Below are 18,829 nucleotides of genomic sequence, written 5' to 3' on the forward strand. Positions count from 1 at the left end.
AAGGCAGCTGGCTGCAGTTCCAGACGTGGTGTCTGCAAGGTCTCTCCATGGATGAGCTTCTGCCGTCTCTCAGCTATAGGCTTTTTTGCATCAGTAACCTTTGCTGAGTGATGGCTTTTTGCTGCTCCTCTGTCAGGCTCTCCTCCTCCCTCACCATCAGAGGCCAGTCTATTCCTAGACAGGTTTTTTATCCTTCTCCACACATTAACTATTCACCGCTATAATGTCTGCTACAGGCACATACAAGAGCACTCTGCAATCCAACAGCACAGGAAACTACCCCAAGAACAGGTAAATGGGATCACACGAGATTAAAAGCTGTTTCACAGCAAAGGAAATAATCATCAGAATTAAAAGACACCATGAGTAATGGAAGGAGGGCTGGAGAGATGGCTCAGCGGTTAAGAGCACTGACTGCGGGGCTGGGGATTTAGCTCAGTGGTAGAGCGCTTACCTAGGAAGCGCAAGGCCCTGGGTTCGGTCCCCAGCTCCGAAAAAAAAGAACCAAAAAAAAAAAAAAAAAAGTCATTTAAGAGCACTGACTGCTCCTCCTGAGGTCCTGAGTTCAAATCCCAGCCACCCAGATGGTGGCTCACAACCATCTGTAATGAGATCTGATGTTGGGGATTTAGCTCAGTGGTAGAGCGCTTGCCTAGCAAGCGCAAGGCCCTGGGTTCGGTCCCCAGCTCCAAAAAAAAGAAAAAAGGAAAAAAAAAATGAGATCTGATGCCCTCTTCTGGTGTGTCTGAAGACAGCTACAGTGTGACAGTGTGTACTCACATTAAGTAAGTAAAAAAAAAAAAAAAAAAAGGAAAAACATGACCAAAACCTATTATACCTATTATATAAAAAAGAATTTAACTGTAAACCATGGAACACAGGTGATTCGGAGCACCTGAGCAGATCTGAGAAAAAGAATTTTAAATAAATAAATAAAATGTTTATGCAAAGAAAAAAAATGGAAGGGAATGTTTTGCCAATTCTACTCCAGAAAGAGAAGTAAGAACTAAGCTACATGGAGAACTGACCGAAGAACAAACAGACTTAGTAATGCACTCTAGTCTTTCCTTCTCGTGTGCACATGCTTGTTGAAAGAGCACACATATGTGGACCAAGAGGATAACCTTAGGCATCCATCCTCAGGTGCTTGTCGGGCTGGCCAGCAAGTCACAGGACTCTACCTGTCTATGTGCCACAGCCTCCTTGGCAGGGGTTACAAGTGTATGCTTGTACATGGGCATTTTACATGGGTGCTGGTGGCTGAATTCAGCCCCACACTGACTGAGCCATCTCTCCAGCCTAACATCCTTAAAAAGCAAATTAAGGGCTGGAGAGATGGCTCAGCGGTTAAGAGCACTGACTGCTCTTCCTGAGGTCCTGAGTTCAATTCCCAGCAACCACATGGTGGCTCACAACCATCTGTAAAAACCATCGGTCGATGCCCTCTTCTGGTGTGTCTGAAGACAGCTACAGTGTACTTATATATAATAAATGAATAAATCTTAAAAAAAAAAAAGCAAATTAAAACTACTTTGATATTCCATCTCATGCCAGCCAAAATGGCTAACACTAAGAAGACAAATGGAGTCTGGCAGCACGCCTTTAATCCCGGCTCTCGGGCAGGTCTCTGTGAGTTTGAGGCCAGCCTCATCTACAGAGCTAGCTCCAGGACAGCCAGGGCTACACAGAGAAAGAGAAACTGTGTCCAGAAACTTGAGGGAGGGAGGTGAAGAAGGGAGTTAGGGAGGGAGAGAGGGGAGGGGAGAGGGAGGGAAGGGGGGCAGGCACTATTCGCAGTTGGTAAGCAGCACAGAGGCACCAACAGGTAAATGGGCGATGAGAACGCAGCACATACACGCAGCACAATTTTATACAGATATAAAAAAAACTTAAATCATAACATGTTTAGAAAGTGGTACCAAAACTCATCAGGTTAAATGAAGTAAGACAGACTGGAAAGATCAAATACCACATGTGGATCCCCTCTTACTTTTCATGTATGCATGCACACATATGGGGTGCGGGTTGGTCATGAAATCAGACAGGGGAAGAAAGGGGAGAACAAACACGAATGGATCGCCATGCCATGAGCAGAAGGGCTGTGAAGGAAGAGCGCAGGGAAGTACCGAAGAGAGTCACCGATAAGAGCACATACTAAACCGCCACACACAGTGAGAACACTACGGTGTATACTAGTTTTTAAAAATATTTCCAGGCCAGAGAGATGGGTCAGCATTTAAAAGCACTTGCTGCTCTTGCAGAGGACACAGCTTTGACTCCAGGCACCCACCTGTGCCTCACATCCATCTGTAACTGCAGTCTATGGGACCCAAAGCCCTCTTCTGACTTCCACAGGCACCAAGCATGCACATGTACGCACGCACACACACACACACACACACACACACACACACACACACACACGCACGCACGCACGCACGCACGCAAGTAAACAGCCATACATGTAAAAGCACTTATCTCTTGTCTAGGAGTGTTTGCCTGCACATGTCTGCGCACGTGTATGCACTACCTCTGAGGCCAGAAGAGGGTGCTGGTCCTCGGCAGAGCAGCCAATGCTCTTAACCACGGCCCCGTCTCCCAGCCCCTTTCAAGTTCTTTATGCTTTGCTTTTTTTTTTTTTGGTTTTTTTTTTTTTTCGGAGCTGGGGACCGAACCCAGGGCCTTGCGCTTCCTAGGTAAGCGCTCTACCACTGAGCTAAATCCCCAGCCCCTATGCTTTGCTTTTAGAAGCAGAGTCGCTATAGCAAATGCTGGCCTTGAACTACCGGCAAGGCCTCATGCCTGAGCTCTGTAAGAGCTGGGATGGTGTCCACGAGTCCGCTGTCAGCTTTACACCACAGCTGAAGGAGGTTCAGATACGCAGCTTTCCACAGCTGTGCAGCTCAAGGCAGCCTTACTCTACCTCTGCTTCCGAGTGCCGGTATCGGAGAACATAGCTTCGCACTCTGCTCTTGTTACTAATAGAGCGTGTGTGCACATTTGATAACGCACACAGACACACTGCTGACTCTGTTAGGTTCTCTTCAAACTATTTTGCAAAAATGAACTCAGGTATACAACCTTCCTGGGAGTCTGCAAAGCGTAAGCCCTCACATGGCCTCTGCAGCTCTTTAATCCAGGCAAAGTGAAGACTGGGACAGGGCAGGGAAGCAAACTATACTCAGGTTCCCATCCTCACAGACATCCCACCCCAAGCTTCACTAGTATCTAAAGCCACCCCTTCAATCCAGGCTCAGCCACTGCACTCCCCACAAGCTAAGAACCCTAATTTCCGCCATTATAGACACATACACAAAGAGAAAGTGGGATGAGAGTATGTAGCTCCTAAAACATACACTTGCTACTCCTTGTTTCTTTGTTCATTTTGGTGGTTTTCCCCAGTGTGGCCCTGGCTGTCCTAGAACTAGCTCTGTAGACAGGCTAATCTCAAACTCAGAGAACGCCTGCCTCTGCCTCCAGAGTGCTGGGATTAAAGGTGTGCACCACTATTGCCTTTTAACAAAAAACAAAAGCCCACAAAAATGAAAAATCTCTCACTTCACTAGGCCACTGAGGACGAAATGATGGATGTGAAGACCTGTTAGCCCTACTGCTACTCCAGGATGTAACCCCAACTGCTCTTCCAGAGGATCTGGGTCTATTCCCAGCACCCACATGGCAGCTCTCAACTGTCCTAACTCCAGTCTCAGGGATCCTAATGCCCTTCTCTGGCCTCCTTGGGCAATGTGTGCACATGATACACAAACACACATGCAGGGAAAACATCCCTGTGAATGATGGGATGGGTATAGAGCTCAGTGGTGAGAGGTTTGCTAGGGTCCTGGGTCCCAACCACAGCATTGCAAAATAGAAAAACAGGAAAAAGAATTGCTTTTGTTGTATGTGGTGTTGCATATGTGGTTTGCGAATGGTCCTGACAAGTAAGATCTGACTGCCCAAATGAAATAGCACAAAGGGCGGGATGATGGTTCTCAACCCGTGGGTCCTGACCCTTTTGACACATATTAGACATTTACAATTCATAAAAGTGGCAAAATCACAGATATGAAATAGAAACAAAAATGTTATGAATGGTTGGGGTCACCACAGCATGAGGAGCTGTATTAACAAGTTGCAGCATTGGGAAGGCTAACAACATCTGCCTCAGACTGTATGCTGACGAGATCAGTCAAGTGGAGAAAACAACCAAAAGCTGAAACACCTTGAAGTACACAAGGGTCTCTATGTGCAGGACATGGTAGGAAGAGAGAAGAAAGCCTGCAGAGACACGAGCTGCTCCACTGCTGGCTACAGAACACTGAAGGCCCTGACCATCTTGACTTTGTGTCTAGTGTCTGAGTGTTTCCAGCATGTCTATGCACCACCATGTGTAGGCCTGGAGCCCAGAGAGGCCAGAAGAGGAGACAGAGACCCATGGTGCACAGTTATGAGACTTTGAATTTTAGAAAGACTTTGAATTTTAAAAGACATTGGCTATTTTAAGGGAATTAAACTTAATATGTGAAGACTGTGGGACTCTTAAAGTTGTTTAGATCTCGGGGATGAATAAGAAAGTAAGGGTTGAGGCTAAACAGTGATATGTTTGTGTGTCAAGTTGACAAGGGGTCAATTGTACTGGCTGGTTTTGTGTGTCAACTTGACACAAGCTGGAGTTACCACAGAGAAAGGAGCCTCCCTTGAGGAAAAGCCTCCATGAGACCCAGCTGTAAGGCGTTTTCTCAATTAGTGATCAAGGGGGAGGACCCAGCCCATTGTGGGTGGTGCCGTCCCTGGGCTGATAGTCCTGGGTTCTATAAGAGAGCAAGCTGAGCAAGCCAGGGGAAGCAAGCCAGTAAGTAACATCCCTCCATGGCCTCTGCCTCAGCTCCTGCTTCCTGACCTGCTTGAGTTCCAGTCCTGACTTCCTGTGGGGATGAACAGCGATGTGGACGTGTGAGCTGAATAAACCCTTCCCTCCCCAGCTTGCTTCCTGGTCCTGGTGTCTGAGTCACACAACCTCTGCTACCCATCCCTTAAATGAAGCTCCCGTGCTTCAGTACAGACCGGAGAGACTTTACCTTGTTGCCTGCTCTTCCAGTCCGCCCAGCCCTGTGCACGTAATCTTCGTAATGATTGGGGCAGCTGTAATTTACTACAAGAATGAGATGTTTCACATCTAGACCACGGGCGGCAACAGACGTGGCTACGAGAAGTTTGCAGGTTCCATTCTTAAAGTCATTTATGATACTGTCCCTGTCATACTGATCAATACCTGCAAGAAAATTAAAGAGACAAATAAGAAAACATGTTGAAACTTTCCATTTCCACTGAGAAAGTTCTAGATGTAGAAATAAGAAATTCAGGGATGGAGAGATGGCTCAGTGGTTAAGAGCACTGACTGCTCTTCCAGAGGTCCTGAGTTCAATTCCCAGCAACCACATGGTGGCTCACAACCATCTGTAATGGGATCTGGTGCCCTGTTCTGGTGTGTCTGAGGACAGCCACAGTGTGCTCATATATAATAAATCTAAAAAAAAGAAAAAAAAAAAAAAAAGAGTTGCTCTTGCAAAGGAGTCAAGGTTGATTCCCAGCTTCCACCTGGCAGCTCCTACCAGACAAATCAAAACAACCACACAGCACACAGTAACACAGTTTATTGTTTTCAGGATGTAGAAACTAGCACCCTAAGTACACTGATGGTAGGAATATACAATGTTATCCCTCAAGAAATCAATCTGATGGGGCTGGGGATTTAGCTCAGTGGTAGAGCGCTTGCCTAGGAAGCACAAGGCCCTGGGTTCGGTCCCCAGCTCCGAAAAAAAGAACCAAAAAAAAAAAAAGAAATCAATCTAATGATTTCTCTTAAAATTTAAGCTCAGACCTCACTACTTCACTACTCAAAAGGAACTGAAAGCCATTAGTGTCTAATTATGTTTACATCATACACAACGGTCAAATAATAAAATCACCTCTGAGGTCTACCCACAAGTGAGTCAAGAGGCGAGAGTAAGTATACACAACAGGACACTGTATCCAGCTTTTTTTTCCCCCCCGGGGCTGGGGGCCGAACCCAGGGCCTAGCTAAATCCACTGAGCTAAATCCCCAACCCCTGTATCCAGCTTTTAGGAGAAACTCTATTACAGTTATATCATCATGACTACTGAACAGACCAAGCACAAAGACAAGAAGCTTTACTCCACAGCAGACAGTACACAGGACAAGAAGTTCACAGAGACTTATAAGGAAGGTACAGTGGACGGGTGAAGGGAAGAAATGCAGAACAAATGCTTAAGATACAGTTTCTGTTTGGGATGAAGAGATCGTTGTAGGCACAAAAAAGCAGGGATACGCTTCAGCAGAAACAGTTCCTGCTCCACAAAAAACAAAGACCCAAACTCAAGTCGCTAATGCCGGTGTAAACAGTCATGCACAGCTGCTTGGTCTGTAACCCTAGCGCTGGATGGTGAAGACCGCTCAATGGCCAAAAGCCCAGCTGATACAGTGAGACATGACCTCCAGGCAGTAGAGTGACAGGCCACAGAGAGCGGCCGGCATTACATAAAGGTGGAATGTTGTCAGGCCAGGGTCTGACTACCTGATCTCCTCTACGTCCGTTACAGACAACAGAGCAGATGTTATTACTCAGAGCGAGTTCACCGCTACGACGTGCTTGTGGGTAAGTAAACGTTACCTCCGTGAAGAGACATGCAAGGGTAGGAAGCTCTCATCAAGTCCTTCAGAAGACCATCAGCGTGTTCCTGCTTATCCACAAATATAATGACAGATCCTGACTCCTGATAATGGCCTAAAAGCTCCAGCAATTTCAAGAATTTCTTCTCTTCTTCAATCACAATCTGAAAATACCACATTGTAGCAAGTTAATGTAAAAAACACAAACATGTCCTAGAACAGAACTGCTGTTTAACCTATAGCTTCCTACACCTTACAGCAAATGCAGACCTTTAACTGGTAGGTTTGTATCTATGGCAGCTGGTCACTGGCTCTCCCTCTCCCTCAAAACTTATTCATCAAACACAAGAAAGACATGCAATGTTTCTCTCAGCTTTCAGTCCTGGTGGGAAGAACTAAAAAGAGCTCCTGAGGTCAGTTCCATGTTCCTGGCAACAGGAAGGTTGTACATGACTTAACTTTAGAAGTTATCAACCTATCTCACAACAAAACCAGAGGATGCACTGTCTAAACACCAAGAGAACCGGCGAATTCCTGAACACAGACGGTACCTACCACTTGTTGTTCCACATCTGAGCAAACCACACTCCGGCCTCCAACCTGAACTTCAATGGGCTTGCTCAAGATCCTGCGGGCCAACGCTTCCATAGCTCTTGGGAAAGTAGCTGAGAACATAACTGTCTGTCGGTCAGGACGGACATTGTCCACAATGCGCATGACCTGAGAAAAGGAGATGTGCAAATACCATGAGTCTCCAAAAACTTACACAGTGCTCAAATTAGGCAGGAGGAACTTAAAAATTCATTATCTTAAAATTCAGTTAAGTTTCGGTCCACAGCTCCGAAAAAAAGAAAAGAAAAAAAAAATTCAGTTAAGTTCATTATCTTAGAAGATCTAAACTTATTTTATACCTGAATTTGCTATTCTCAGTTTCACTTTCCAAGGAAAGGACAACCTGAGCTTGGGGGGAGGGGGGGAAGTTGAAGAATGTGTTGAGTAAGCGTGAGAACCTGAGTCCCACGCCCAGCACCCAGGTAAAGCCCATGCACATGTAAGTCCAGCCTGGGGCAGCAGAGGGGCAGGTCTTCAGGGTTCACTGGCCAGCAGGCAGAGCCTAATCAGCAATGCCAGGTCCCAGTGACAGACCACGCACCAAAAACCAAGGTGTACAGCTCCTGAAGGACAATTCGGTGCCATCCTGATTTCCAGACACATCTATATACACATACATGTGCACCCACAATCACAGGAGGAAAGGAAATGAGGAAGCAGGGAGGGATGGAGGGAGGGAGGCGGGGGTGGTGGTGGGAAGGAAGCCTAGAAGCCCATTTCTTATGTCAATTTGATGTCATTCAAATTACAATGATCTCTCAGTGAGACAGGGGATCCTTAAAATGACCAAATAATGGAAAAGTCCAGGCTGGAGAGATGGTTCAGCAGTTAAGAGCACCAACTGTTCTTTCAGAGGTCCTGAGTTCAATTCCCAGCAACCACATCGAGGCTCACAACCATCTGTAATGTGTTTGAAGACAGCCACAGTGTACTTGTATACATAAATAAATAATTAAAAAAAATTGACAAGTCCATCTACAGCATCCTAGTAAGCCTTTAACCCAAGCACTCAGAAGGCAGAGACAGGCAGACCTCTAAGAGCCTGAGTCTATCTGGTCTACATAATGGGAAAAAAGAAGAAAAGAAACCTGGGGCTGGCGAGATGACTTAAAAGGGCACTTGACACCGGTCAGACAATCTGAATTTGAACCCAGGACCCCTGTGGTAGAAGGGATGAACCAATACCACAAGTTGCCCTCTGACAGTCACACATAAACCACGGCAATTATACCCCCTCCACATACACACACACGCACGCACGCACGCGCGCACACACACACACACACACACTACACAAGAAATGAATAAATATGTAAATCAACGTAAATTAGACAAAAGTAAAACATTTCACATCATGTCAAACCCCAGCCAAATATGGCTACAGAAGAAGTTGTTTACGGAGCACTGAATTCTCATGTCATCTCATGTCCCCGTGGGGTCAATTCCCTTAAGTCTTCATTCCTCTCCCTCCTCAAGCTGAAAATGCCTGCCATCCTCTCAACCCAGTTTGCTGATTCCTTTACGTGGTCAACTCTCTTCCAGCATTTAGAAATTAGTAAGTATATTTTTATTCCTTCAGCAAGGAAATGGCATGGTAACTACTGCCTAGGGGACAGCGGCTAAAAGAGAGAGAGCCAGGAGAGGGTGGCTTACAGACTTTGAGGCAGGAGTGAGGGGATCTGGCTCTCGGGAACTGATAAAAACCGTTCCTTTTAATGTTTACCACATCCTTCTCTGCTCTTGAGGCTCTGCTCCTGTCTGTCTGCCCCTATCCCTTCTCCAGGATCTCACTCCCCTCCCTTCCTCCAAATAACCCTCACACCAGAGTTGCTGCGCGGCATAATTTCTCAGGGGCACACTTTGCCGCGGGCCCGCCAAGCACCCTTCACAGAAGTGTATTTCACAGCAATAGCGCCACCATGTCAGACAAAACATCAAAGTTTTTAGTAATCGCATTATCAGAATCTCATTATCAGTAAATCCAACTTGACCAATGATATTTTCTGATTGCTGGGGAATCAACAAGTTTGAAGAATTTAATCTGAAAAGTAAATACTGATTGTGATTTCCTAACACTTGGTAGTATTGGGAACAGGAAATGAATATGAATTTCAAGACCACACAAACATTTCATTCTCATAGCAGTTACAAAATAAAACCCTTAAAAACCTTAGAGGGCTGGAGAGACGGCTCTCTGAGAGGCCCCAATTCCAGTCCCACGCGTCCAGCCTGCACCTACATGGGACAGCTCACAATCACCACAGTTCCAACTCCAGGACGATCTGACACAACCAGCCTCTGCGCCCACCTGCACCAATGTGCACACACCCAAACACAGACACCACACACACAATTAATAGAATAGAATAAACTTTTAAAATTACATAGAGATTGAATGATTACCTGTGGTTCAAAACCCATGTCAAACATTCTGTCTGCTTCATCTAAAACAACATATGTCACTCTTCGAAGATTTGTGACCCGACCTAAGGTAAGAAGAGAAAAGAGAGACCAAAAGAAAACTAACTATCAGCCACAATTCATGATGACAGCAAAGAACTTTAAAAAAAAAGGAAAGGGAACTAAAATGCCTGACTAGAGCCGAGGGGTAGGTTCAGTTTCTCTACACAGTGAAAGAAACTGTGGTCTGAGTCTTAGTCTAGTGGCAGGTACTTTCTGACAATGGGTGTATGAGGCCCTTTATTTTGTCAAACTCGTCTCTTGCATACCATCATAGGGCCTGAAGGACCTGTAAAATTCAGAAAACAGCCCTCTCCAAAACACATCATAAAACTAAGACTGAGATGAAGCATCGAGCCACATCAGCCATTATCTGACAGCATCACCTAGAAAAGAGCATATTAGAGATTACAGCGCATGTGTGGAAGGCAGGGTCCAGTGCTAACTACTGCAGAGGCAGCGCTCTGCGTTACTCTACAGCCCACGTCCATAGCTAGAAGCACCTTACATGGGCACATCAAACCAACCACCAGGCAACATTACACAAACTCCAAAACATAAACGCATTACATACAAATATACTTTTCTATGCAAAGAAACACTTTAAATTATTAATTGCTGCCACTGAATAAATAGTCCTGGCTTCTTACACAGTTAAAAACTAAAAATACAGAAAACCCTTTCTCAAAGATTAATACGCTAAGCATTGCTACCAACTGTAGAACCTGGCAAAAATATGTATAAAATAGTTATTAAAAGATAACAAAAAGGACAAATAAAGGGGAAAGGTAAAATTAATCAAGATGAATTTCAGGAGATTTAATTAATACAACAGTGGAAAAAAAAAAAACAAGGGATTATCTGGTCAGCATTCATCCCCAAACCACCATTTGCTATACAAGCAGAGGCCTCAGCAAACAACCTCAGGGAGCATTACGTTTACCCCAAGCTTCAGGCGACACCAGCACAAACACGCACGTCTCAGACTCCAGCACTCAGTCACAGACACACTGAAGGCTGCAATGGAAACCTCAAAAGCTGTTTCTTCAGAAACCACAAGAGGCCAGTGTTCGCACTAACATCTCCAGCCGCCAAGAGCCTCGAAAGACTGGAAACAGCATTAGGTCACCTACCTTTGATGGTTAATGTCTCGGAAGCCCAGGTCTATAAATCCTCAAGGGCCTTTCTCCACAGAAGTTAAATAATGTCAACAGTTTAGTATCAGTTTGGATAGGGAATATTTTAACAAAGTATAACACATGAGCTAAAAACATGCAGTGCTTACAAAAGACTAACTTCTTGAAGCTGCAATAACTTAATTTGCCTATTATTATAACTTACTAGCCCCTGGTGAGAATTTTTTAATAAAAAGACTATGATACCACCTTTTTAATAGCAAGGATAAATAAAACAAAAAGACTCAAGTTAAATGCAGGGTTAGTTGTGAATACAAATTGAACTGTCAAAGACTTATTAATACATTCAATAATCAATGTGTTATAATTCACATTTTAAGATATTACAGCTTTAAGAAGAAACATAGAAACCCTCTGTTGGTTTCTCATATCTGCTTAACAAAACTCATGTCAAGTTCAAAAGGGAAAGAAGACAAATAATGAGATACCTGTGACTTACCACTGTTAGCTGCCAGCATGTCGATCATCCGGCCAGGTGTGCAAACAATGATCTCAGCGCCTCTCTTCAGCTCAGCAATCTGGTGAGACAGGATGAGACTGTGTAGCAGAGTTCCCAATACTTCTTACAGAGTGAGAGCTGAGCATCTGGCCCTTGCGTGGCTCTACCACAGAAGGCGAAGCCCTAAGGAGGTCTGGAGGCTGGCACAGGACCCTCGGGCTGCTGCAGCACTGATGGGTGGGACTGGAGGCTGGTATGGGACCCTCGGGCTGCTGCAGCACTGATGGGTGGGACTGGTGGCTGGTATGGGACACTCGGGCTGCTGCAGCACTGATGGGTGGGACTGGAGGCTGGTATGGGACACTCGGGCTGCTGCAGCACTGATGGGTGGGACTGGTGGCTGGTATGGGACACTCGGGCTGCTGCAGCACTGATGGGTGGGACTGGAGGCTGGTATGGGACCCTCGGGCTGCTGCAGCACTGATGGGTGGGACTGGTGGCTGGTATGGGACCCTCGGGCTGCTGCAGCACTGGTGGGTGGGACTGGAAGACGACAACCCATAGCCAGGAATTTGAAATTAATAAAACTAAAGAATTTCACAAATGTTAATTTGCAACTATTGTTCAAAAAACCAAGGAAGGTAGGTAGGAATAAGCAGTAGAATATATACTTTTTTTTTTTAAAGACGTATTTATTTTATGTATATGTATACACAGTCACTGTCTCCAGACACACCAGAAGAGGGCATCAGATCCCATTACAGATGGTTGTGAACCACCATGTGGTTGCTGGGAATTGAACTCAGGACCTCTGGAAGAGCAGTCAGTGCTCTTAACCGCTGAGCCATCTCTCCAGCCCCCGAATATATATTCTAATACAGAGATCAAAGCTTTGTAAATTTAAGAAACCACACCATGGGTTTTCTAAGCTACAATCAACCAACAGGTTTACAACAGACACTGGAAGAGTACTTTGACAGGGTGACCTCTGCTTGACCCCTACAGACGTACGCGCGTGTGTGTGTGTGTGTGTGTGTGTGTGTGTGCGCGCGTGCGTGTGCGCGCGTGTGCAACAGGTTATACTGTGTGCACACACTAGGCCATTCTCTTTCCTTCGGTCCTTCATTCTATGTGCACGGGGGTTTTGCCTACATTTGTCTATGCACCACAGACATACACTGCCTGCAGAGGCCAGAAGGTGGCACTGGATCTTCCTGGAACTTAAATTCCACATGGGCACTGGAGGAGCAGACACTGTTTCTAACCACCACGCCATCACTCCAGCCCTAAAAACAACTACAATCTCTAGAATCTTTACCTGAAAGTCATCTCCTATAGTTACAGATTCACCAAGATCAATCCTTCTGTGGCAAATATTCCAGATGGCCTACTGTTTCCTCCATATGTTTTAAGATCTTTAGGAAAGCATATGATAAGGCTAGTGATATGGTGCAGTGGTAAACGTGCCTTCTGCCGAACCTAAGTTCCACCCCCCTGATCTCACATGGTCAAAGTAGAAAACTGACTCCTACAAGCTGTCTTCTCATCTTAACATATGTGCTGCAGCATATGCATGGGCAAACACACACAAGCGAGCACGCACGCACACACGCACACCCCGGTTCCTTTCTAGTGGAAGTGAAGCTGTACTGACAGCAATCACACTAACACACAGGCTGCTCCTGCCCACATTGCAGCTTCCTTCCTGTTTCTCCTCTGAACGAGGTCTGAGAGGCTACTCTGATGGAAAAGCTACGGCGAGCCTGGCAGCACTGCCCTCACCTGCCCCTGACCTGTGGCAAAAACACCCCATGCTCCCTGCATAAGGCTCTAAGATATATTTCTGAGATGACTGCTTTTGAAATTTTATTATCCAAGGATTACGTGGGAAATGGAAGATCAGGAAACCAAGGTCATCCCTGGCAACACAACAAGTTCAAAATCAGCCAGGGCTACAACAAATATACCCAATCTGTTTCCCAGAGGGCAATGTGGCTCATGCCTTTAATCCCAGCACTCAGGAGGCAGAAGCAGGCAGATGGACCTCTAAGTTTGAGACCAACCTGGTCTACAAAGCAAGTTTTAGGACAGCCTGGGCTATGCAAAGAAACGCTATGTTGAAAAAAAAGTTGTTTTATAAATGTATTTCTTACTACAGACCATGTGGTCAAATGAAATAGCAAAATGAACAATTAAGTATTTAAAATAGCAGAAAAGAAAAAATTCCCAAGGCAGGTTCTCACAACACTAGTTTTAAAGTTTTCTTGATAGGAATGCTGGAGCATGCCTTTAATGCCAGCACTTGGGAAGCAGAGGCAGGAGGATCTCTGTGAGTTCAGGCCAGGCTGGTCTACATAGTGAGTTCCCGGTCAGCCAGAACTGTGTAACGAAGAGACCCAGTCTTGAAGAAATGCCAAACCAAAGACAGTCAATGTTGGCTTAAGTCTTTGCATCACCATTAAGAACGATGGGGGGGGGGGGGGGGGGAAGGGAACTGGAGAGATGGCTCAGTGGTTAAGAGCATTGACGGCTCTTCCAGAGGTCCTGAGTTCAAATCCCAGCAACCACTTGGTGGCTCACAACCATCTGTAATGGGATCCAATGCCCTCTTCTGGTGTGTCTGGTGTTCTGGTGTATAAGCTACAGGGTACTTATAATAAATCTTAAAAAAAAAAAAAAAAAAGAACAGTGACGGAAGCCTAAAGCTAGCAGTCAGAGGCCTTTGGTTCAGTAACACTCAGCACACAAATCTATTACATACATAAACGACAGGTTCCCATATACACAAAGGGTGATAGGGGGATTTTAATCCAGCAACATGACTTCTCTGGCTGGAATACAGACATGCCCTCAGTACACACCTTTTATCTCAATCAATTAAGGTAAAGTTAGTTTGTAGAAGGAAGCACCCATGTTTGAAAGTGGTATCTAGTTGAGTGGCAGACAAAGTAACAAATCAGAGAAAGATTTGACAGAATAGGATATACCCAACTCACACAAGAAAAGAGAAGTAAGAGAAGCTACTTAAAGGGAGCATTACAGACAGACAGACACACACACAGGCAGGCAGTTACAGGGAGACAAGTCAGAGAGAGAGAACAAGCTAGACATAGGTGAAAATGAAACAAGCCATAGAATGAGAAGGAGCCAGAAGATTAGATTAGATTGCTAGAATTAGTTTGAGGCCAAGCAGAGCTATTTCGTCAGAGGCTGGGAGAGAAGCCAGATTGAATCAGTCAGCTTAGAGGAGTTTGAGCCAGGATAGCTGAGTTGACCAGCCAGTCACAACAAGAAAGGGTGAGCTTATTCAGCAGTAAGTCTCAGAGGCTGAAAACATTCTAGGCCGCTTCTGCTGTCTAGTTAGCAGACAGAGGCAGTTAAGCCTCAGAGATAATGATATGGGGCAAATAAAAGTTACTTTAACAAGTGGCAAGGGCTGGAGATATGGCTCAGTGGTTAAGAGCACCGATTGCTCTTCCAGAGGTCCTGAGTTCAATTCCCAACAACCACATGGTGGCTCACAACCATCCGTAATGGGATCTGATGCCCTCTTCTGGTATGTCTGACAACAGCGACAATGTACTTATATAGAATAAATAAATATTAAGGGCTGGAGAGATGGCTCAGCAGTTAAGAGCACTCACTGACTGCTCTTGCAGAGGCCGAGTTTAATTCCCAGCAACCACATGGTGGCTCACAGCCATCTGTAATGGAACCCGATCTTCCAGCGTGTCTAAAGACAATGACAGTGTACCATGTACTTACATAAAACAAACAAACAAATCTTTAAAATCTAAATAAATAAATGACTATTAAAAAAGTGGCGGGGCTGGGGATTTAGCTCAGTGGTAGACCGCTTACCTAGGAAGCGCAAGGCCCTGGGTTCAGTCCCCAGCTCCGAAAAAAAAAAAAGTGGCAAAATGGTTAACACAATCTAGTCACCAATCTTTGTCTTTTGTGGGAAGAATCTTCACAATCTACCCCGCTGGCAGAAGGTAAACTCTAACAGCACTGGTACCCGGTCATGCTACGCCCAGTCTCTACAAAGCACATGCTTCAGGCATTGCATCACTCATTCTTAGAAGGTGAAGGGTGAAGGACAGTCTTGCCGCCTGTACCTGGCTGGCCTAGAACTCATTATATAGAGAGCCACTTTCAAACTTGTAGTGATGCCCCTGCCTGTGCTTTTCTGAGTTCCAGGATTATAGAAATGTCATATCTACATATAGACAGACATACAGACAGACATATAGACAACAACCTGTTAGGGACTCTCATTGAAGCTTTAAGGCCTCGAGCTGCTGATCCTCCTTCCTCAGTGCTAACACTGGGTTACAGGCACACCACAGACACATGATTTATTCTATAATTAGTTTCCCACCAAATACTTGAAGATTTTAAGGGCACTTACACCAAACACTAAAACAAAAGAATCCCTGAAGTCACTGGATCGTTCAACCTGAAGGTACAGAAACACAGAGCGCTTTGTTCTAACTACCTGCTCGCTGATTCCTGTCCCTCCATACACACAGACCACTCTCAGTCCCAAGGTCTTCGAAAACTTCTTACATTCTTTAGTGATTTGTAAAGCCAGTTCTCGAGTTGGAGTCATGATGACAGCTGAAAAGAGAAACGTGTCAAAAGCAAAGCCAGCCGATCCTTGAGGAGAGATGCTTCAGAGCTAACTTTAACCTCGGCAGAGGCTTGTGTCTCTGTCAAACCTGTTTTATCTGTATGAAGTCTGAAAACTGTGTTTAAGAAGCTTAGTAATGGCAGAGACTGAGGTGAAGGGCAAAGAAATTCTTAAGAACATGCTTCAAGAAAAATGAAACCTTACTTAGCCCTCAGAAGACTTGAACAGAATGCAGTTTTCAACAGCAAGTCACAGAATGGAGGGTTAAGTGACTCCCTCGGCTACACACGGGCCACACAGCTGCTCCCAAACGCAATTCCTTCTGAGCACTGACAGGGAGGACTGAGCCTTGTGTGTGCGTGACAAAGCTCTGTAGCTCTCCCTGCTCAATGAAAAGAAGCTGGGCAGAAGACCCAAGCCACATGAAGCACCAGCACTATGGCCTTCTGAGGCCAGCCATGTCCTCAGTCGGGAGTTATACCTCCCCTCCTACGCTGGGTCTGGGGTGCGTGGACCTGGACTGGGAGCACACCCCAACGTGAGCAAACAGACGGGTGCACGAGGGCTACCTGCCGGGCTTTAACCTGAGCTGGGCCAGCCTTGCTTTTGTACTTCTGAGATGTCACTCCAGAGCTCTGAAGGTTCTCACTCCACCTGCTGGTAAGGGGAAGTCAGCCCCAAATGCCATATTGATAAAGGAAATGCATACAAAGACATCTTATTGTCATAATCAATGACTTTCTGATGTAACAACAAACACATCTGTAAAGAATGAGGTAATGAGAAGCCTTGTACCGATTGGTCCCTCTCCTTCTTCCAATGACCTCTGATCCATGATGTGTCTAAACATGGGCAAAAGAAAAGCAATGGTTTTTCCACTTCCTGTCTTGGCAATGCCAATCAAATCTCGTCCAGACATTATAGCAGGAATTGCTTGAGTTTGGATTGGTGTGGGCTTTTCATAGCCATGCCTTAAAAGGAAACAAAATGAATGCAATGTAAGAGTCACGAGCTTCGGCCGGTGAGATAGCTCTATGGTTAAGAGCACTGGCTGCTTTTCCAGAGGTCCTGAGTTCAATTCCCACCAACCACATGGTGCCTCAAGACCACCCATCCATAAAGGGATCTGATGCCCTCTGCTGGTCTGCAGGTGTTACTGCAGACAGCACTCCTACATTTAAAAAACAAAAAAAGAGAGTCATGCACTTTAAACCCCGCAGGGTACAACAAGCAAAATTTGCTCTTCTAAATGTGACCTATTCACTGGTAAAACATTATTTGGTGAAGAGCAGAAAAAAACAAGGGCTGGGCTGACAAGATGGCACAGTGAAGAAAGGTGCTTACACGCAGGCCAGGCGACCCGAGTAGATACCTGGAGCCCATAAGGTGGCAGAAAAAAACAGACAGACTCCCAGAGTTCTCCTCTAACGTCTATCCACACATATGGTGTGGTGTGCGTGCTCAAGCAGGCGGGCAATAAGATGCATGGCATAAACAAATGAGAAAAACAGTTAAAGACCCAGTGTGGTGGCAGACACCTTTATCATGGCACTTAGCAGGGAGAAGCAAGAGCCTCTGTGAGTTCAAGGCCAGCGTGGTTTACATAGTGAGTTCCAGGACAGCCAGGGCACATAAAGAGAAACATAACTGAAATCCAGAGAGATATGTGTGTGAAGGGCTACTACCCGGAGTAGCAGGGACACTGAAAAGTGCAGATAACCACCAACACTTACTTTTTGAGGGAATTCAGTATCTTCATGGAAATTCCACACTGGACCCATGATTTAATTGGCTTGGGGCAACCTTTTCCTTTAACTGTAATGCCCTCCATTTCCAACCGAAACACATTCACCTCTAGAAAACAAAGGCCCAGTCAGAAGCTCCTACACTTTGTACCATCTAGCCACATTCACTAGGCCGTCTGTCAAGGGTCAGAGGCCTCACCTCCCCTAAGTGCTATCCAATAGACATACAAGAGCCATACAAGAGCACCCAGCACACGGTAATCACTGCCACAAGACATGAGGATAACAGCAAGTGCCCAATTTCAACATTTTGGTTTTAATATTTTCTTCAATTGCAACAGAATGATTGACAGCCCTGTTCTAGCCAAGTCGCCCGGATTGTGCTCAGCAGACTGACAGCTGTCAATCATATGAACAGGGCCAGCACAGTCTGTTGGAATTGGACATGAACGGTACTTTAACCCAGAGAACTATGGAACTAACTCCATTCTGCACTTCTTAAAACACTTCCAAAGCCAAGCCAGGCCTGTGCACACTCCTACACTCCGCTGAAGCGACCGTTTGCTCAGAGGTCACAATAAAGGAATAAAACTTGTAGAACTTCTTACCTTCTTGAGACATTTTCGCTAATTCTGGAACTTCAACGTAAAAGTTTTTTCTGAATGGCTCATACTCAATTTTCCCATGATCCACTGGCTCTAGAAGCTTTCTCTGTTTTGTCTGGTAGCCTGTGAGGGCCGTCTGAAGGTCAACCTCTTCCTCCTCCGAGGAGTACTTGAATTTTCAGGAATAAAAAGTAAAGTCTGTTATTTATTTCATCTTCCGGAAGTCAGAGTCCTGGTTGCCAAAGCTCTCCTCTCTCCTAGGAACCACTGTGTGCATCGCTGTGTGTGATCCCACTATGTGCTATCTAATTCTGCAGGGTTTCTGTGCAACTCCAGGAACCTGGAAACTGCATCATCTAAAAACCTCAGGTCCTCAGGTAAGAATGTCCATGATTTTGAACTTGAGTATATAAATCCTTAAAAAGTTTTCAAGTTAATTTCTTTCTCT

The 18,829-nt window shown here is 45.4% G+C and overlaps 1 protein-coding gene across 5 annotated transcripts in view; it reads right to left on the reverse strand.

Moving 5' to 3' along the window:
- The window catches only part of Ddx46 (DEAD-box helicase 46), a 46,469-nt gene that overhangs the window by 11,791 nt on the left and 15,849 nt on the right, over nt 1–18,829 (reverse strand). For 4 of the 5 annotated variants that reach the window (NM_001395621.1, NM_139098.2, XM_063276055.1 and 1 more), the window contains 9 exon segments: nt 5,079–5,272; nt 6,693–6,855; nt 7,247–7,411; nt 9,707–9,789; nt 11,399–11,477; nt 15,897–16,018; nt 16,827–17,002; nt 17,765–17,885; nt 18,385–18,550. In NM_001395621.1, the coding sequence (NP_001382550.1) occupies nt 5,079–5,272; nt 6,693–6,855; nt 7,247–7,411; nt 9,707–9,789; nt 11,399–11,477; nt 15,897–16,018; nt 16,827–17,002; nt 17,765–17,885; nt 18,385–18,550 (1,269 nt within the window). 5 annotated transcript variants of the gene reach the window in all.

This window comes from Rattus norvegicus, chromosome 17 (assembly GCF_036323735.1).
Source record: "Rattus norvegicus strain BN/NHsdMcwi chromosome 17, GRCr8, whole genome shotgun sequence".
Lineage (NCBI taxonomy): Eukaryota > Metazoa > Chordata > Mammalia > Rodentia > Muridae > Rattus > Rattus norvegicus.